The 21829-nt window shown below is 39.2% G+C and overlaps 1 protein-coding gene across 1 annotated transcript in view; it reads left to right on the forward strand.

Annotated features, from left to right (window-relative positions):
• gatad2b (GATA zinc finger domain containing 2B) overlaps window positions 1-21829 on the forward strand; it is a 75072-nt gene that overhangs the window by 14525 nt on the left and 38718 nt on the right. Inside the window, exons 2-3 of the mRNA XM_047383320.1 lie at window positions 13222-13602; window positions 14566-14695. Coding sequence (XP_047239276.1) covers window positions 13223-13602; window positions 14566-14695 — 510 coding nt within the window. The 5' untranslated portion in view covers window position 13222. The remainder of the gene's footprint in view (window positions 1-13221; window positions 13603-14565; window positions 14696-21829) is intronic.

Raw genomic sequence — 21829 nt, forward strand, 5'->3', positions numbered from 1 at the left:
CCTCCCTGCATTACAAAGCAGGATGTAAATACAATTACTATATAGTTTTATTTAGTTATATTGCAACAAAATGTATTTATGTAGTGTGAATTCAGGCAAAGCATTAGTTATTTCATAAAGTTCATTTATAGTAGTTCTGAACATAGTGTTTTGTACTAAATTTTGTCTTGCCAATGTTAATATTCCTTCTCTTCTACAGCCTGGATCGTAATTACTTGACCCAATATGCAAATTAGGTGATTACATCATTTAGCAACTTGTAGCGATTTAAAAAAAAAAAAAAAGACATTTTATGTTTTTTTTGTTTTTTTCAGGACCGCCAATAGCAAATTTTTCTTACTGAGTAGTTTGCAACAGTGCCTCCTATTCAAAGCACACACATAAAAACTACCAAGACGGTTCCAGGATGTTGATTTTCAGGGAATAAACTGCAGCAACATATAGTGCCTCTAGTTAATTAAAATTAAAATTCAGAAATACTTTATTAATCCCAAAGGGAAATTAAATATAAGTAAAATATATATTAATAAAAAAAAAATATATATATATTAATCAGTAAAAGGGATACAAATGTGCTCAATAAACAGAAAAGGCTTTTGAATGATTTTGCGTTGTAGTGCTGGCTCCTTAAAGGGTAGATTATGGCAACAAAGTAATGACTTAAATGCTTCTGAGGTGTACAGGGTGGTACATCTTATAGTTATCTATCTGAACAAATACAACTTAATGACATGTCCTGGTGTTATTTTCTTTACAAGCAAAACTAGTGTCATTACATTTTAGTGAGGGAAAAAAAAGTTGAGTTAAAATTGTTTATAATTTTATACTTGATGTTTGGTGATTGTTGATGTACCGGCTGCAGTCCTTAACTTCAGCCAGCAGATCACCTGGAGAGAAGTGATTACGAGGCGATGTGGGAGGAGATTACTTGAGTGCTTTTGTCTGCAAATAAATGTCAAAGACAACCTTTGGGTGACATCGGAGTTTATGAAGTCATCGACTGGTGTCAATGTAAATTTGCACAAATAAAATATAAAACTTTGGAGATCACAAAGCCTACAATTTATCATGCTGCCAGTTTATTGACTTTATTCTAACTTGTTAGTAATATTTTATGTCAGGACCTTAAAAAAATTGTCTATATCAGTCACATGGTCGAAGGGTGCGTCCACTGTCTAACCTGTGGATCCGAGTGGGATGTCCAGGGTAATTTAACCTGTTAAGCTCTGATGGGTTTTAGAGCCATTTCTGCCTGAAATTACATACCTTAAATAAATCAAGTATAGCTCCACAGTGATGAGATCTAAATGGAAAGGTTTGGTACCTGTGTAAAGCTAAAACATAAAAGAATATTTTCCAAGTGGAACCACTATTATAACTGTTACTATGTCTTATTTAGTTTCTGATTAAACACAAAAAATATTTTTTTGCCTCGCTAAAAACAATTCTAAATATACATTGCAAAACATCATGAAAATCCTTTTTGAAATCCTAGGGGATGGTTCAGGTTGTATTCATCAATATCTTAACTATAACAAAAACAAATTTGGAATAAATCATTTGAAGCATATTTGTTCCATATTTTGCTCCACAATGTGCCAGGTGGTGCTGGGATTTTGGCAAATGTGCCAAAACTGTGCTGAATGTGTTTATCATCTCATAAAATAGAATCTGGTCAAATAAAAGTGCTGATTTCCATTATAGGAGTCCTTCTGCTTTTGACATAGCCATTGGTCAAGACATTTACCCTGTATATCATCAAAATGTACAATTGTGCACAGCATAAAATCAATATAATGAAAGGAAATCGAACTAAATTGTATCCTGGTATCTTCAACTGGAGGAATTTTATTTAAAAAAAAGAATTGGCAGTAAATAACATTGTAAACAAATGTGCAAAAACAATTATCAATAAAAACATTGTAAACAAATGTGTAAGAACAATTAGCAATAAAAACTATATAAACAAACTTGATGACCACAGGAATTTCTTGTCAGCTCAAATTGTCCTTTGTGCATTCGAATTGGTATTATTGATTATGGTCCAGATGGTGTTGGCACTAAAAAACAGCCTCAAAAGGGTCAGTGGTGACCATGATTTTGTGGTGTAAAGTCTAGGTCCTGGAGGATGCCTCCGGGTAAATGTAGGAGCTTGTGCCTCAAGATCACCTGGAGAGTGCCACTTGTCCTCGTGGTCATTACCAGGTGTAGAGGTAGCCTGACTCGCCCGCCTGAAGAGTGGTTTACCTCTCTTTGTTGGCTTAGATAAGTTGCTCCTTTTTTGTGGGACAGATGCTACCTTGTGTTTCATGGGCCTTAAGGCACCAGATAGCTGACAAGCAGGTGGCTCATATTCTTCATCTTCTTTGTCTTCTGCACCATTGTCACTGCAGAAACAGAAAGATACACTGCCTTGCGAAAGTACTCGGCCCCCTTGAACTGGTCAACCTCTTGCCACATTTCAGGCTTCAAACATAAAGATATAAAATTCAAATTTTTTGTGAAGAATCAACAAATAGGACACAATCGTGAAGTGGAAAGAAATTTATTGGATGTGTCAAACTTTTTTAACAAATAAAAAACTGAAAAGTGGGGTGTGCAATATTATTCGGCCCCTTTACTTTCAGTGCAGCAGACTCACTCCAGAAGTTCAGTGAGAATCTCTGAAAGATCCAATGTTGTCCCAAATGACTGATGACGATAAATAGAATCCACCTGTGTGTAATCAAGTCTCCGTATAAATGCACCGGCTCTGTGATAGTCTCAGGGTTCTGTTCAAATCGCAGAGAGCATCATGAAGACCAAGGAACACACCAGGCAGGTCCGAGATACTGTTGTGGAGAAGTTTAAAGCCAGATTTGGATACAAAAAGATTTCCCAAGCTTTAAACATCCAAAGGAGCACTGTGCAAGCAATCATATTGAAATGGAAGGAGTATCAGACCACTGCAAATCTACCAAGACCCGGCCATCCCTCTAAACTTTCATCTTGAACAAGGAGAAGACTGATCAGAGATGCAGCCAAGAGGCCCATGATCACTCTGGATGAACTGCAGAGATCTACAGCTGAGGTGGGAGAGTCTGTCCATAGGACAACAATCAGTCGTACACTGCACAAATCTGGCCTTTATGGAAGAGTGGCAAGAAGAAAGCCATTTCTCAAAGATATCCATAAAAAGTCTCGTTTAAAGTTTGCCACAAGCTACCTAGGAGGCACACCAAACATGTGGAAGAAGGTGCTCTGGTCAGAAGAAACCAAAACCGAACTGTTTGGCCACAATGCAAAACAATATGTTTGGCGTAAAAGCAACACAGCTCATCACCCTGAACACACCATCCCCACTGTCAAACATGGTGGTGGCAGCATCATGGATTGGGCCTGCTAATCGTCAGCAGGGACAGGGAAGATGGTCAAAATTGATGGGAAGATGGATGGGGCCAAATACAGGACCATTCTGGAAGAAAACCTGTTGGAGTCTGCAAGAGACCTGAGACTGGGATGGAGCTTTATCCTCCAACAAGACAATGATCCAAAACATAAAGCCAAATCTACAATGGAATGGTTCACAAATGAACGTATCCAGGTGTTGGAATGGCCAAGTCAAAGTCCAGACCTGAATCCAATCGAGAATCTGTGGAAAGAGCTGAAGACTGCTGTTCACGAACGCTCTCCATCCAACCTCACTGAGCTCGAGCTGTTTTGCAAGGAAGAATGGGCAGGAATTTCAGTGTCTCGATGTGCAAAACTGATAGACATACCCCAAGCGACTCGCAGCTGTAATTGCAGCAAAGGGTGGCGCTACAAAGTATTAACGCAAGGGGGCTGAATAATATTGCAAGCCCCACTTTTCAGTTTTTTATTTGTTAAAAAAGTTTGACACATCCAATACATTTCATTCCACTTCACGATTGTGTCCTACTTGTTGATTCGTCACAAAAATTTTGAATTTTATATTTCTATGTTTGAAGCCTGAAATGTGGTAAGAGGTTGACCAGTTCAAGGGGGCCAAGTACTTTCGCAAGGCACTGTATATGCTGAAGACTAAATTTATTTAAATGACTTGCTAAAAAGGAAGTTGAAACTGACTTATAATAAGCTTAGAAATACAATGGTTTGCAGAATAGACTTCTCACCTTGAATAAGAAGATATAGCCTAAAACAAGGTAGTGGAAGACTGGGTCCTTTCTGTGCCAGATGGTCCTGCCTCTTCCTGGCTGTAAAAATACAGATAATAAATTATTTCCTAATGTACACTAAAAAGAATAAAATAACATGCAAAAGCAATGATGAATGGGGTCCCGAAGAAGCAGTTCATCCTCGTCCACTTCATAATCCACGCTGCTGTCCAAAGAACCTTCTAATTGCAGGTCACTGTCGTACAAACTTTTTTCCAAGACTTCGAAAGTGCTCATTTTACTCTTCTGCGCCATTACAATGCTCAAAATTCGCGGAAAAAACAAACAACAAGCAAGGTGTGTGCGTAGTAGTGCATAAAACGAGCTGTGCATAAAGTGAATGTTACTACCACTTTTATAACCTTGGATACGCCAGTCAAATTCCTTCTTTGTTTGTACAAATTTGGCAGTAAAGCTGATTCTGATTCAAACAACTATATTTCTATTTAAATAATCATTGAATGCAGTGGTTCTCAACTGGTCAGGGTTTGGAACCCGCCATCACTCCATTCTGACGAGCCGTCCTCCAAGTCAAGGAAATGTTTTCATGTATTATACATGAAATATAAAAAGTTGTTCTACAGCAACAGTGTTTCCTTTTTTACCTAAATTACGTAGTTTTAACTGATAATAGTTTCATTAAATCTATAACCAACTTTGCACTTCATAAAAAATGTTTCTTTAGTAGGCGTTTTTATCCACAAACTGAAAAAATATAGGGTTCAATTCAGACGTTTTTCTCTGATTATGTATTAGAAGGCAAAACAAAAAACACTCTAAAAAATGTTAGGGAGCTATAAGTTCAGCCATGGATTTATTACTAACATAAACCTTAATTTGCAGGAATTAATGGAAGACACATTTTTGCTCCTGGTTGAGTCCAGAGATATATTAGACTGACTCAATCAAGAGGTCACGTTCAATGTCAAATCTGTTTTTGTGTCTTCACCTGAACCAAAGCTGAGAAGCCACATTCAGAGGGTTAGTGCTGAATGGTCTGAGCTCAATTGGCAAGGGACGGGTACTAGCTCATCACAGTACAGCAACTGAACTGAGAAAGCTCCACCAGCTGACTTTGTTGCTTACCAACATGACAATTTTTAAAATTATAACTGTGTTTCATCATTCTCAATTACCATTTACAAAGAAACCTTTTATGTATTGTTCTGTGTTATGTAATATGTAGTATTCTTGGCACTTTTTTGCGCAAAGGCCGACATGTTTTGTTTTAAAGTTTCTAAAACTTGGAAGGTATTAGTTATTGATAGATGGGCCCAGTCCTAAATTTAAAAAATACAACTGCTGAAAAGGGAAGAGCTTTTAGGAGTCAGTTGAATTGTAGTTATTACACACTTATCAAACAATCTCAATAAAACCCTGTGGAGCAGGATAACAGATGTGAGTTTTTCAGGAGTTTGGATTGTGTGAAGGGCCCTATGCTTGTATGTTAGCATTAGGCCCTCAGGCAAGTATTTTGCTTTTTGTTTCCAGATGCACAATCGCTACTCTACCCTAAAACACTGTCCTCCTCTCCTATCAATGCCCTCCACCTTAACATGCACACCCCCAGCCCTCAGGCAACAACAAAACGGGAATTGATTAGTGCTATTGCTAAAAATAGATGACTGGTTGTCATAGCAACATTCACAATGATCAGTTGTCTAATGTAATAAAAAGCAACAAAGCATTTTGTGGAATGTATGTGCTGCCTTATTAACTGTCAGTCTGCAGACAGAAGGTAAATTTGTGTTTAACTATCCCAGCTGTCCTTCCGCAAAGTCAGCTTAGCAATTAGCCAACAACAAAACCTAATGTAACAACTCTTTGAGCTCCATTTTGATTGACTGCAAATTAAAGGGGCAATGAGCTGAGGGGTAGCTTTGAAATATCTTGCAAAACTCAGGGAATCTTCCAGTTTTTCTTATATGCACGAACTGCAATATTAATCTCCTTGAGAGCACCAATGCTGATGAAAAATGTAAATCTTAAAATAATATGCAAAGGAGGATTGATAGGTTAACCCATCATAAAGTTCTTCCATTCTATACTGGATTTAAGGTCGGAGAGTTTTGGGTTTTACCCCAAGGCTGTGTTTTTATTTTATTTTATTTTTTTTATTTGTTTAGGCTGTCTGATGTGTTTCTGAACTGTTTAAATGTAGATGTAGATCGATGGATGAATAAATGAATGGCCGGGCCCATATTTCCTCTGACTGCAGCCTGTTTAAGCTGTCTACATATTTGACAGAACATTCATAAGGAAAACAAGAATACCCTAAAATGTTCTTTATTCATCTTCTACCTGTTGTATTTCATTTCAATATAATTTTAATATCTGTCTTTTTTCTTTATTTAAATTTCTCTCCATCTTTCTTATTTATCCATCTTTCTCTCTCTCTCCATTACATGTTTATATTGGTTTGTCCCTTTCCATCTTGCAATCTTTATCTATTGTCTTTCTCTATCTTTCTCTGTCTTGTTGGATAATGGTGGGGGAAACGTTGCCATGGGAAATTCAATTCAAAAGCACCTTATTTAAACCCAAACAGACATTAAATGTTGTCATAACTCAATCTATCCAGCTTTCTTTTGAGAGATTATAGGAGATGGCTGAGGGCACAATGGCTCTTCTGCAGTGGTCTGTATAACAGCAGAAGAGGTTGAACGCTCCATAACAGATGTATAAAGCTTTCTCGAGAAGGACAGTCTACTCTTCTTCAAAAGTTTTACTGTTGGGTCTCCAGTCCAATCTTTTATTTTTTCCGCATTCGAAATGATTGTTCCCACCGCCATGTCACAAAGCAGTCCACCAGTTTTTCTGTACTCTGCTTCTTATCCATTTAGGCTACACCTGACAACTGCAGTGTCATTAGAGTATTTCTGCAGATGACAGGTCATTGACTTGTATTGAAGGTACGATGTGTACAGAGTGAAAAGGAATGGTGAGAGTACAGTCCCCTGTGGTGCTCCTGTGCTGTTCACTACCTGGTCAAACACACAACACTCTGGTTTGTGTGTCATGTAATCATTGATCAAGGGAATTGTTGAGGCATCCAATGGAGGATTAGTTCTCAAAAAATATACCAAGTTGCCTATTTGGGATTACTTTGGCTTTAAACCGGATGACAGAGGTAAACCACGGGATTTAACTAAAGCAGTTTGCTGCTTGTGCAAATGTATAATACCAGCAAAGACCTCGAATACAACGTACTTGCATGAGCATTTACCTGTTCACCATCCAGCTGAGTATGCTATGCTGTCACATGCGTACTCACGACTGGCTGCTCAGAGCAGTGTGTCACATATAAAACAGTTTGACTCTCCACCAAGCAGTTTATTGTTTGACACCACGTACATGGTCGTAGTCTGGCGGATGTCCGCTTTAAGTCCGCTTAGCCTCCACGGACTCAAGTAGGATACACAAATCTCGTGAAAAGGACGCATTTGTCAGCCGCATTTGGAGGAGCCTTCGAAGTTGGGTAGCCTTTGTTGCCTCACTGTGATGTAATCGGCCTACAAATCCGACCTTTATAGATTGGAGCCCCTGAATTTGGATACAGCAATAGTAAACTAGAAAAAATTGCATTTCCTGCATAAATGCAGAGTGAATGCTGAAAGCTGTATGCTTTAGGTGAAAGCTGGCAGAAAAGAGCTGAAGTTGAATGCAGAAAATTTGCTCAAATGTAATGAATTGGCAGAAAACAGAAATGCTTAACTCCTCTGCTGAAACGTGGCAGAAAGAAGCTAAAATTTACAGTAGAATGTTGACTAGAATTCAATGAAATGGCAGACAAGAGAAGAGTTAGCAGGAATAAACTTAGGTTGACATCAGAAAATCAGCTGAAATATGATAAATTAGCAGAAATAGCAGAAACATTAGCAAAGAAAAACGGAATTTGGAATGAGGGGAAAAAAGCAATTTTTCTAAACAGATTAAGTCATGTTTTAGACTGCCTATTGGTAGCGGATCTGTTCTTCTTTGTGTGCTCGTGAACTTTTGCAGCCATAACTGGTTCTGGATGACGGCTTCATAGCAGACAGCTGTTCTTCCCTCTTCCTGGTACTGCGTACTGGCGCAGAATCTGTTGGTGGTATGCAGTACCGGACTGTATCGGCTCACTTTCACCCCTACCCGTCACCCAGAGCCTGTTTGCCATGGGAAACCCTACTAGGGGCATTTAAGCCCCAGACAACATAGCCTCTAGGATCATTCGAGCACTCAAACCCCTGAACCACGTTAAAGGTGGCGGTTCAAGGAGGGGAACAGTGTGTCTGAATGATCCAGGAGTCCTGGAGTTTTTAATTGTTTGCTAATTGAATTTGGTTTTAGTGGTATGTGGTTTTTAAGATGTCAATAGTAACTTTATCAAGTTTTACCACAGTCATCAAGAAAACTGGTTTATGTCTCATACATACGGTATATTAGAACTAATTCCTTGCAAATATTATTTAAAAAACTTTTATTTTAAAAAGGTAAACTGCAATTACATCTTGCATTTGGATGTCAACCAAAGTCAATAAATGTTATATAAATAATTTTGTCTCTAACGGAGAACATAATGGCATCTCTTTCACCGTGCATTTTATTTGCACATAAATCTTTGCACGTGAAGTTACCTGAAGCTTTCCGGTGAAATATGGTGAAGAATGTGTAACCTTGTGCTGTTTTGAAGAAAATGTAAGATTTTTTTTTAAAGCAGAAGAGAAGTGAAATAAAACTCGGTCCTCTTTGTAAAATCACTGAGTAGGAGGGAAAGTTGGAAAAGCCGGAGACCTGGTGGAAAAGAGGAAATTGAGTTGCATCAGCCATGACATTCCTACACAATTTGTTTTTGTTTTTAACTACATATTTCCAAATTTATTTATGTCAGCTGTATGTTTGTCTATGTGTTGGACCTTATCACCAAAGCAAATTCCTTGTACATGTAAAACAATACTTGGCAATAAAGTTTTTTCTGATACTGATCATAGATGAAAAGAGCAGCACACTTTCGTGCGCCATTGCAAATTGCCACATTATCAATCTGTGTTGCAAATCACACTAACATGACTGTGGATTTACATCATCATTGTGGGTTTAAGAAGGCCAATACTTCCAGGAGGACATTTTAGCAGCCGCCATTTGATGACAGCTCATTGCATTAAGAACATGGAGTTTGCGTGTGTGGGTATGTTGGGGGTTGGGAGGAAGGAATTAAGAGCTGGTATTATATCAGGAGATCACTGCCTGCTTTGCCTCTTTTCTAGCCTGTGAATGTCACTGATATTTATCTTCATACATCTTACTTTAACAATCACAGCTAAAGGACCAACCTTTACTCACCAACTGTTAAACTTGAAAAAGTTGACATTATCCATAAGGACGTCAGTTATTCTCCACACACTGGCACAACTCCCTATCAATTAGTATGGAGCTAAGTAAAAGCCCCATCTGGCATGATAAACGGCACCTCACTCACTTAAAAATGCATGCATGTGCGTGTGCACGCACACACACGCACATGAAACATGAAAGCACAGACATTTGGAAAGGTGGCTGTAGATGTTAAAAAATCCTTAACCCTGTATGTATAGGGTATGTCTCGTTTTTTTTCTGTCCTCGACATCCTATTATCTCCTATTACCATCTAGACATCTCTACACCTGATTGGCTGGTAAAATATAAATAAATGACACACTAAGCTTTGACTGCATTTAAGGACCCCTGAGAATAAGCATGTGTTTATTTTTACAGTAAGAAAGGAGTAGGAGAAAAAATGAAGGTTTGAAGAATTGGGGGAGGGTAGAGAAGCAGAGCAGGTTTCTTTGTGGAAGTGTACAGCTGGAGCAGAAAGGATGGTTAAAAACATCCTTTCCTCTTTTGGAATGCTGTGCCAAATGAGACCTGTAAAACTATAGCAGTCTTTATATAATGTAAAGACTGGTGGCAATCTGGATGGCCGGGAGGAGGGGAAGCCAAACAGGGCGCAGGCTTTTTGGGGTGCATGGGTAATGACTCACTGTACAAGGCTAACCAGGATTGGCTCATTATCACCACCCAGAGAAGAGCTCTCTGGCTCAATAAAGGTAAAGAGGTATAGAATTGGCAAGAGCTGTGTTTTTTCATTTCAGACCAAGCTTTCTCTACAGTGTCTGATGTTTCTTTAGAAGAAGGGACATTGGGAAAAATGTGAAAAAATCACAAATATAAAGCCCAGTTGTCTCTAATTTGGGACAAAACAAATTGGCAAAATTGTATTAATGCCTTTTGTTTGATAAAATAAAAGTAAAAAAGTAAAAGGAAAGAATTAAGGATTAAAAACTGAAAAACATAGCAGAGGACATATTTGCAGAAACATTTTTTTTTTTTGCCAATTACAAGCATGTTCCAAAAAATATATACAAATTTTCAGAGACTGTACATTATATTTTGTTTTATTTGATTTATTTGAGGTATATATATTTTTTTACATATTTGTAATATTGGCTTGGTCATACCTGTGGTGTCTGCATCGCTTTTAAGGCTGGTGGTAAATAGTGTGCTGCTAACAACACCCTCTCTGATGAAGCAATGGTGAACGTACGCACACATTTTTATTTGCATGTTCTGTTATTCTATTTATTTAATTTTCACTTTACACTGTCAACTAAGCTGGTCCTGATTAAAATTTTTGTATCACAGTTTATTTATGGCAGTTTTTTGTGTTGTCTCAAAATGAGTAACTGCCAGAAAAAAGCATCTAGGTGTTTAAAAATTCCATGCATTGCCTTGTGGTAGTGTTGTTAGGAACACAATATCACCAGATTGTGTGGGAGAAAAAGAATACTGATGCATATCAAAGTTTAGTAGTATTTACTGTTTGACTTCGCTTTTCAATGACTATTTGGACATTTAAAACTTTATGCACATCCTTAGTTCCTATTGTTTAGAGCAGATTGTTTTTATATACAGGTACATTTCAAAGAAATTTGAATATTGTGTAAAAGAGCATTATTTTCTGCCAGCCATTTCAGATATTGATACGGTTATTTAATGGAGATTAATTCCACATAGAGTAAATTATTTCAAGCTTTTCTTTGTAATTTTGGTGATTATTGCTACCCCAAAATTTCATTAGGTAAAAGAAAACCCAAATTCAGTGTCTCCAGAAAATTAGAATATTACATTAGACCAATCAAAAAATTGTTTTAAGCACAAATGTCAGGCTTCTGAAAAGTATGTCAAATTCTATGCGCTCAATACTTGGTAGGCCTCTTCTTGCATGAATTAGTGTATCAATGCACCATGGCACAGAGGCAAACTGTGGCACGGCGTAGGTGTAATGGAAGCCCAGATTGCTTTGGTAGTTGGCTTCAGGTAATCTGCCTTGTTGGATCTGGTGTCTCTCATTTTCCTCTTGACAACAGCCCATAGATTTTCTATTGGGTTCAGGTCAGGGAGTTTGCTGCTCAATCAAGAACAGGAACACTATGGCCATTGAACCAGTGTTTGGTACCTTTGGCAGTGTGGACAGGTGCCAAGTCCTGCTGGTAAATACAATCAGCTTTTCCATACAGCTTATCAGGAGAGGAAAGCATGGAGGGCTCTAGAATTTTCTAGTTAGATGGCTGCATTGACTGTGGCCTTCGAAAACATTGTGGATCAACACCAGCAGATGACATAACCACAAACCAGCACTGACTGTGGAAAGTTCACACTAGACTTCAAGCAACGTGGATTCCGTGCCTCTCCACTCATCCTCCGGACTCTGGGACCTTAATTTCTAAACGAAATGCAGAATTTACTTTCATTTGAAAACAGGACTTTGGACATCTGAGCTACTGTCTAGTTTCTTTTCTCCTTAGCCCAGCTAAGAGGCTTTTGATGTTGTCTGTGGTTCAGGAGTGGCTTAACATGAGGAATGCGAGATTTTTAGCCCATGTCTAGTATTTGTTTGTTTGGTAGCTCTTAATGCATCGACTCCAGTTTCAGTCCACTCCTTGTGAAGCTCCCCCAAATTCTTGAATGGATTTTGCTTGACAAACCTCACAAGGATGGGGTTTTCCCTGTTGCTGGGGCACCTTTTCCAACCACCATTCTTCCTTCCACTAAATTTTCTGCTATTTTGCTTGGATACAGAACTATGTGAACACCCAGCTTCTTCAGCAAGTATCTTTTGTGGCTTCCCCTTCTTGTTAAGGATGTCAATGACTGTCTTCTGAACATCTGTCAAGTCAGCAGTCCTTCTCCATGTGTTGTGTAGCCTATGACCCAGAGTGAGAGACCGTTTAAAGGCTCAGGAAACCTCTGCAGGTGTTTTGAGTTAATTAGCTGATTAGGGTGTGACACCATGAGTATCCAGTAAAACATTTTCTCACAGTATTTAAATTTCACTGAATTTTGGGTTTTCAATATCTGTAAGCCACAATCATCAAAATTACAAGAAACAAAGGCTTCGAATATATCACTCTTATGTATAATGATTTTATATAATGAGTTTCACTCTCTGAGATGACTGACAAAAAATAAATTGCAGATGTCCCTGTTTCTTTTTTTGTATCTTATACCAATTTACTTTGTCTCCACATTTTTACACTTGAACAAAATCAGTTTATTCAGGAGGACACCCCCTTTTTGTTCGAACTAGACGTGCACAATACAACAAATTGCAGTTGCCATCACAATATGGGTGCATGCAATATCATATTCGCAAAGGACTGTTTGGATGCAATATGTGGTGGACTATTATAGTTCAAGTGTCAGCCATTCAAAGCTGATGTTTATTTTTAGTGGCTAAAATGCTGAAGTTCACGGAGTGTGTGGGATATTGTGAAATATGATCACAATAAAATATTTTTGTGATACAACGCAGCTCCAGTTAAACTCAAAATTGTTGACTTTAAGAGCAACAAAGGTACATTTTGGATTTACCCCTCAAAGTGGAGTTCTGGAAAGCTACAGATTTCACAGATTTGCTAGTTCATGCCATTAATTCACCCCCATGTTTGCAACCAAGTCTATGCTGACTGGAGGTACTATTAGTTTGTCCAATTTGATTCTGTTAATGTTTTTATTTTTTCCCACTCAGGATGGAGCGGATGTCTGATGATACACTGAGGCTCAACCTGTTAAAGCGAGGCCTGGAGTCATCTAGTGAGAGGGAAGAGGCTCTGTCAAAACGCCTGAAGATGGAGGGTCATGAGGCCATGGAGCGCCTGAAGATGCTGGCACTTCTTAAACGCAAAGACTTAGCTGATTTAGCTGCCCTAGAAGTCCCAGGTACGCTAGGAGATGGGAAAGGCCCTGGTGCCAGCTCCATCCACCACCAAAGTCTAATGGGTGCTGCATATGAGGAGAAGCTGAATGGAAGTGTAAGACTTGGCAGCCACAGTGTTCATGTTGGTCAAAGTAAGACTGGGAAGGAAAACATCATGGATGAGCCGGTGGATATGAGTGCTGGAAGAAGATGGTGAGTGAACTGAGAGACTATGGAAAATAAAGTAATATGGCATTCTAAATAAAGGTTGACTATTTTTATTTATCAAGTTGTGTGTGTTAAATAGTATTTTGTTCTGTTACTCATCAATGGCACAAATTTATAATGTTTTGTGGAAGCAGTCCTGTGTTTCACAGGTGGTGGTGTGGGAAAGTGGTGGATAGGGTTGTCTTTAGTTATGTGTATTTATATTTTTTATGTTTTTGGAGAAACGTGTGTTTTCTTGTTCCTCTTTTATGTTGGAAACCAATAGAAAAATGCTAAACAAAATTTTAAATGTGGTTAGTTAAGGACTATAAAATTAAGATGATCACTCTGTTCTGTCTAACTTTGTATCAATACAGTGAAGGTTTAAGATTGAATTAAAAAAAATAGCCATTGATGAGAATGATATCTTGGTATATCCCAATCAGTGGTAGACTATGTCAATATCAGTTTGCATGTAGCTGAGATTAAGCAACTAGCTCAAAATGGGCCAACTAAGGAGCTGTTCTGTTAATGGAGATGGCATGAACCAGCCTTCAGAACCCTCATGCACCAATAAACCTTTCCTTTGATCTTGTTGCTGGTTTCCCACTTGGATGACCTAAAAATCCAGAAAGAGTAGGAACTGCTTGAATTCTTTGACCCAGACAAGTAGCAAGCACAATGTGACTCTCCCCATTTGACTGCCTAACTACTGCTCTGCATGTGCTTTTCTGCTTTTACCCAATCAGTTTTAAGAACAATGTTCATTTTTTGCCTGAAATGTTTCTCTCAGCTTAGTTCCATAGTTTCATTGTAACATGATTATTATTTCATCACAATCACATTTCAGCTGTTGTTTTATCTTCAGTGAAAAAATACAGCTGCTTGGTTTAACTCATACCTACCTCAATTTTCTTCAAATGTTCTAAAAGATGACAGAACCTTTTCTTTTTTTGATCTTCTTTGTAGTGAGGTTGATCGTGACAGACAAACTCCTTCTCCAGATGTCATCATACTGTCAGACAATGAGGCGTCCAGTCCCAGAACAACACCTCGCCCCGAAGAGCACATGCACCAGGCCAACTTGGAAATGTTCAAGGTTCATTTAGAAACAGCTTCCACTTCTTTGCACAGCTTGATTCTATTTTACCTCTGCTAAGATGTGGATGTCATAATTTGCTTTATTTAACGTACCTTAGAAGATCCATTCTAACAAACAGTGATAGTTGGGGGGAGTGGTGGCCTAGTGGTTAGAGAGCAGGGCTTTTGCGTCCTGGAGAGGCGACAAATACTCTGGTTCGAATACCACAGCCTGCCGCTCTGGCTCCCTGACAAAGACCCTTAGCCCCTGAATGCTCCCAGGGCACTGCACTATGGCAGCCCACTGGTCCCTAAGGGATGGGTCAAATTCAGAGAACAATTTCTCCAATGTGAGATCAATAAAGTCTAATTTATTTAGGAAATGCAAAGTTTGCAAAAATGTATTTATTCTAGTAAGTGACTAAAGGAGACAGGAATTTATAAACTCTGGCAACCTGGTGGAGCACTAAAGTTAATGCAGTGGCCGTGCCCTCTTGGTGTAATGTTTTGCCTTTTGCTTGCACAAGCATTGGGGAAGCAGTGTGCTGTCAAGAAAGAGCCAAATGGCAAAGTGGAGAGAGGTCTATTAAATTAACTTAACTAAGTGCACAACTTACTTGATGATACCTTCCTTGCTTTTCCAAACAGCACCAAACATTGGCTTATTCATTATATTATACTTACTACCAAGTCATTTAAACAAACTCCAGCAACCAACCGTATTGTATATGATTTTTTTTTTACCTCTAGAGGTTTCAGTATTCAGTATTGTTAAATTAAAATTTACAGGATCCATGGTAAAATGTATTATAATAAAGGGGTTTCCTTAAAACGCAAAATTTAATGAGGGCTTGCTACTGTAAGTCAGGGCTAATGGTTGCCTGACAAGATGTTTTGTTATTCTTTTGTATTTACAGTCTGCATTATTTTGACTGAGCTGATCATGCTTTCCTGTTGAGGCAATTATATGGAAGTAAAAGAGCCTCATTAGAATCAGACATTTTTTAGACATTGAATTTATAACGCTGACTTTTTATCCTGTGCAATTATGTATGTGTTTTTTTTCTGGACTTAAAATTTGCCAGCAAAAATTTCACCTGCAAGTATTCGCCTGCAAAAATTCACCTGCAAATGTGTTGACCTTGTGGTGACTCATGCCAAAGCAATCAGCACTAGATCGAGTCAAGCGGCTGTTAATGCATCCTAACATTGGATTCCAATTGCCAAAGACAATTCAAGAAGAAGAGCGGATTTTAGCCAATGAAATTACGCTCATTTGATCACTTGACTCACCAGTTCGCTTCTGCAGAGGCTCTTCTTTTGACCCAGAAGGAAGCGACGAAGCTGAACTTGGCTTCCAGTTGTAGCTTCCAATTTGGGAAAACCTCCAGTTTTAACCTCTTAAATTTTATAAAAGGACAATACTTAAAATTGGCACAGCCACAGTTACCAGACTCCATATCAGTCCATGTGTTTGACACCTCGGGATTCACCCATTGATATACAGGTCCTTCTCAAAATATTAGCATATTGTGATAAAGTTCATTATTTTCCATAATGTAATGATGAAAATTTAACATTCATATATTTTAGATTCATTGCACACTAACTGAAATATTTCAGGTCTTTTATTGTCTTAATACGGATGATTGTGGCATACAGCTCATGAAAACCCAAAATTCCTATCTCACAAAATTAGCATATTTCATCCGACCAATAAAAGAAAAGTGTTTTTAATACAAAAAACATCAACCTTCAAATAATCATGTACAGTTATGCACTCAATACTTGGTCGGGAATCCTTTTGCAGAAATGACTGCTTCAATGCGGCGTGGCATGGAGGCAATCAGCCTGTGGCACTGCTGAGGTCTTATGGAGGCCCAGGATGCTTCGATAGCGGCCTTTAGCTCATCCAGAGTGTTGGGTCTTGAGTCTCTCAACGTTCTCTTCACAATATCCCACAGATTCTCTATGGGGTTCAAGTCAGGAGAGTTGGCAGGCCAATTGAGCACAGTGATACCATGGTCAGTAAACCATTTACCAGTGGTTTTGGCACTGTGAGCAGGTGCCAGGTCGTGCTGAAAAATGAAATCTTCATCTCCATAAAGCTTTTCAGCAGATGGAAGCATGAAGTGCTCCAAAATCTCCTGATAGCTAGCTGCATTGACCCTGCCCTTGATAAAACACAGTGGACCAACACCAGCAGCTGACACGGCACCCCAGACCATCACTGACTGTGGGTACTTGACACTGGACTTCTGGCATTTTGGCATTTCCTTCTCCCCAGTCTTCCTCCAGACTCTGGCACCTTGATTTCCGAATGACATGCAGAATTTGCTTTCATCCGAAAAAAGTACTTTGGACCACTGAGCAACAGTCTAGTGCTGCCTCTCTGTAGCCCAGGTCAGGCGCTTCTGCCGCTGTTTCTGGTTCAAAAGTGGCTTGACCTGGGGAATGCGGCACCTGTAGCCCATTTCCTGCACACGCCTGTGCACGGTGGCTCTGGATGTTTCTACTCCAGACTCAGTCCACTGCTTCCGCAGGTCCCCCAAGGTCTGGAATCGGCCCTTCTCCACAATCTTCCTCATGGTCTGGTCACCTCTTCTCGTTGTGCAGCGTTTTCTGCCACACTTTTTCCTTCCCACAGACTTCCCACTGAGGTGCCTTGATACAGCACTCTGGGAACAGCCTATTCGTTCAGAAATTTCTTTCTGTGTCTTACCTTCTTGCTTGAGGGTGTCAATAGTGGCCTTCTGGACAGCAGTCAGGTCGGCAGTCTTACCCATGATTGGGGTTTTGAGTGATGAACCAGGCTGGGAGTTTTAAAGGCCTCAGGAATCTTTTGCAGGTGTTTAGAGTTAACTCGTTGATTCAGATGATTAGGTTCATAGCTCGTTTAGAGACCCTTTTAATGATATGCTAATTTTGTGAGATAGGAATTGTGGGTTTTCATGAGCTGTATGCCACAATCATCCGTATTAAGACAATAAAAGACCTGAAATATTTCCCTTAGTGTGCAATGAATCTAAAATATATGAATGTTAAATTTTCATCATTACATTATAGAAAATAATGAACTTTATCACAATATGCTAATATTTTGAGAAGGACCTGTACATAAGTCATTTGTGCAGGACAACAATGCAGATGGTTATAGGGGATAGCCAGACTTCCCTGGTCTTTACTCCTTTTCTCCTGGTAATTTCTTATTTTCATTTTTACTTTCTTTTCCTGCCAAATATAATATGTTAACATTTTGTTCAGCTTTAAAAACCAACTATTAGGAACAGAATTTGGCAATGTCTGTAACAGATACATTAGCCTAGGCAATATATTTATTTGGAGAACACTTATCCTTCCTAACTAGGAAATGGGTAAGCCCTTCCACCTATCTAAGTCCTCCTTAATAAGCGTCACTATTTAATTTAAACAACGTTTTAAGACAGGACCACTTTTATCCTAAGATAAGTTAATTCTTTACGTGACCAGTGAAAAGGGAATCCTATTGGAGGCAATGATCCTGTCCGAGCCCCTGTTGGCATTGTTTCTGTCTTAGATAAATTTATTTCAAAGCCTGAAATATGTCCAGAGTTCTTCAAATGGTCAAACAAATGAGAAATTGATCAGTTGCATTCAAGTACAGCAAGACATTGTCCGTATATAAACAAAATTTTATGCTCTTCTCCCTCACTAACAAATCCTTTAATGTGTGGAAAGTTTTGATGAGTTCTGCCAAAATTTGGTAGCCAATGCAAACAGAAGCGGGCTCAGTGGACACCCTGACAAGTTACTCGTTCTGGGGGAAATATGTCAGAAAAATGTGAGTTAGTGACAACAGCTGTTTTAGGGGAGCAGTACAACAATTTCACCCAGACTACAAATGTATTGCCTAATTGAAATGTATCTGTCGTATAAAAAAAGCATGGCCATTCTGGGGCGGCTGTGGCTCAGATGGTAGGAGTTTGTCCTGTAACCGGTGGGTTGCCACTTCAAACCCCCGCTCTGTCTGTCTCAATCGTTGTGTCCTTCGCTCAACTTGCCTGCTAATGGTGGTCAGAGGGCTCGGTGGCACTTGTTTCACTTCTGTCAGTGTGCCCCAGGGCAGCTGTGGCTACATGGTAGCTTACCACGGTCAGTGTGTGAATGTGTGCATGAATGGGTGAATGACAGTTTGCAGTGTAAAGCGCCTTGGGGTCTACTGCCAAAAAAACGAAGAAAAATAAAGACCACTAGTGCTGCAAAAAAGCCCCAACTGCTTTTGTTTTATTTGAATTCGCCTTAGTGGGGTTAGATTTGTGAGTTGACTGGCTTCTCTAGATCTTCTTTTCGGTTTCATCAAAAGCTCTTTCTTTCTATGAGACATATATGAACCAGTGAATCCTTCAATATAGGCCATAGCAGCCTCCCACAAAGACTCTAGGTTTGTTTCACTATTATCAGTCTTCATTCATTCATTCATTCATCTTCTATACCGCTTATTCCATAGTGGGTCACAGGGGAGTTGGTGCCTATTACCAGCAGTCTACAGGCGAGAGGCAGGCCATCGCAGGGCAACACAGAGACATACAGGACAAACAACCATGCACATACTCATTCACACCTAAGGGCAATTTTAAAGAGACCAATTAACCTAACAGTCATGTTTTTGGACTGTGGGAGGAAGCCGGAGTACCCGGTGAGAACCCACGCGTGCACAGGGAGAACATGCACACTCCATGCAGAAAACCCCCAGATGGGAATTTCACTTCTGTTAATACCTAAATAGACCAGGCATGGTCACTTATATAGTACTTGTACTTACCTGCTCAAGAGGTGCAAGGAAAAAGTAGTCAGTTTGAGAATAGGAGTTATGTGGAATAAAATAGAATGTCAGGTCTTTTTCTCAGGAGTTTAGTGTCCTAGACATCCACCAGGTTAATTTCATCCAGAATTGTGGTCAACATACCCCCCGAGTTAGACTGTACACTGGAAGGTCCATGTGATTTATCCAAGTTAGTGTCAGTGTCAGTTAAAATCCCCTCCCAGCTGAGTTAAACCACTTTTGTATTCTGCAAGTTCCAATCCAAAGCTAGTCCAAAATGAGGACCCCGAGGGACTAGGTGTTTAGGCCTTCATCATGGCTATCTGTGTGCCATAAACAGTGCCTTGCAGTATAATGTATCTGCCTCAGTGTCTTTTTTTGCACATGCCCAGTATTAATGGGACGGATCTATGTATCAGGATGGCGGGAGGAAAATGAGGAATACTGTGCCATCCCTACCCAATCCCTCTTTAATTTCACATGTTCTTTATCTACTAGACAGACAGACAGATCAATAATAGTTTATTTAAAAGCTAAAAATTAAGCTAAAAAGGCCTGTTTACACAGTAGCTGTGGTAAACAGTTCAGCACAGTGCAAATAAAAGTGAAAATGAGCAGGAAATAAGTAAAACAATACATATGGAATACAGATGATGTGCAAATGGATGTAAACAATACTAATAAGGTGCACATGCCAATGCGTCATTTAAACTTCCAGGTGTGTTGTATACAAGAAAGCTACATGTGCTTAATGTTTTTTTTTTGCGTTTTTATAGGATGATTGATGCCCTTCACGTTAAATGTGCAAACGTTTATAGGTCTGGCACCAGACATCCACATGATTTATGTAATTTGGTCAATCCTTTTTATCTGAGACATATGGTCGCTGCCCAAACATCTCCGTGCCAGTGATGAGGCACAAAATACAACAAAACTGAAAAACACCAAAACAAAAAAAAAACCTTCCTGCTGTAACTTTAGCTCCTCTAGATGACTCATGTGAATGTGAGGCCTCCAAACTCTCCACTACTTTCTAAAGGTTCGTTTTAATAACACCATTAGGGAAAGAAAAACAGAACTCCCCAAACCATTCGGTAACATATTACATCTTAACAGAGATAGCAACCTCTCAATGTGCTACTAGAGTAATAGTTAAACAACCTCAAAATTGTTTAACCAGACAGAACTACCTGTAGAGTCTTTACACATCCTTCTGCATTTCCTCCATGTACCTTTGTGCCTATGCCGGGGACTTTATAAGACGTGTCTCGTGCTTATGGTTAATCCATAACAATAATGGGAAAATCATTCTGTAAAAGACCCCAAGTGTCTTCTTCACCTCTTCACCCCCGTGGTATTTTTTTCTCCAGTGCTGATGAGAAATGCTTAAACTGTATGTGACTCCCAGACACCGAGATCTCTCCCAAATTGGTAGCTCTCCACATGATCAGCTATCCAAGTAGTTATGAAGACAATTGCAGATTGCTCTGATCTCTGTGTCAAATTGAGGTTGAGCCAGGTTGCGATGGCATCTATCCACTTTGATCTGGTCATCCTTCACTTTCAAATTCTGGGAGCCATGTCTTGAAGAAGTCTTTGGTGTTGTCTACTTATGAGCGCCCTGGTAGATTGCTAATCTTTGTTGTTGCATCATGACCGGTTCTCCTGATCTTCTAACCGGGTAATGGCTTCCCCCAGTTGGGTTTCCACCCGTTCTAGCCTAGCTGATAACTTAGTTGTAAGGTCCTCTATGTTCTGTCTAACATATAGAGGTGACTTATTTAGCAATCTGATCTAGTTTAGCATCCGTATTAGTGCTGTTTCACAAAGACTTTATTTTTTGTCTCTAGGTTGTTGATGCTTTCCACCATCTTGTCCATGCTATGGGTCTATATCTCCAGCTGTGAGTTTGGAGAATTGAGACGCAGAACTTATTTTTTTGCAGGCTTCACCGCCCAAATATCCTGCAAAGACATTACATTTTTGATTTTCTACATCTTCAAGAAGGGCATTGTCATTCACCGCTGCAAAGCTGTGTTTACCTGATGAAGCTGAGACAGCAGTGAGACACCAGAGCAAATTTGCGTCCCTACGTCATATTCCTCTAGAACCTCACTGAAAAACTGCCAGTTAAAATAACATGGTGTTAGATGTAATTTAAAATGTGTTGTATTATTTATTAACAAATATTGAATCAGTTACTGTATACCTGATCCATATTTCTTGTTCCTGTTCATAAGTAATTATTCCAAAATAATACAACACATTCTCTGTTTCTTCGTGTTAAAACCGCTAGTCATGTAATCCCCAAAAATAACTCACTTTATACAGCCTTTGTTCATAATACAAGTA

The sequence above is a fragment of the Girardinichthys multiradiatus genome, chromosome 13, assembly GCF_021462225.1.
Source record: "Girardinichthys multiradiatus isolate DD_20200921_A chromosome 13, DD_fGirMul_XY1, whole genome shotgun sequence".
NCBI classification, from domain to species: Eukaryota; Metazoa; Chordata; class Actinopteri; order Cyprinodontiformes; family Goodeidae; genus Girardinichthys; species Girardinichthys multiradiatus.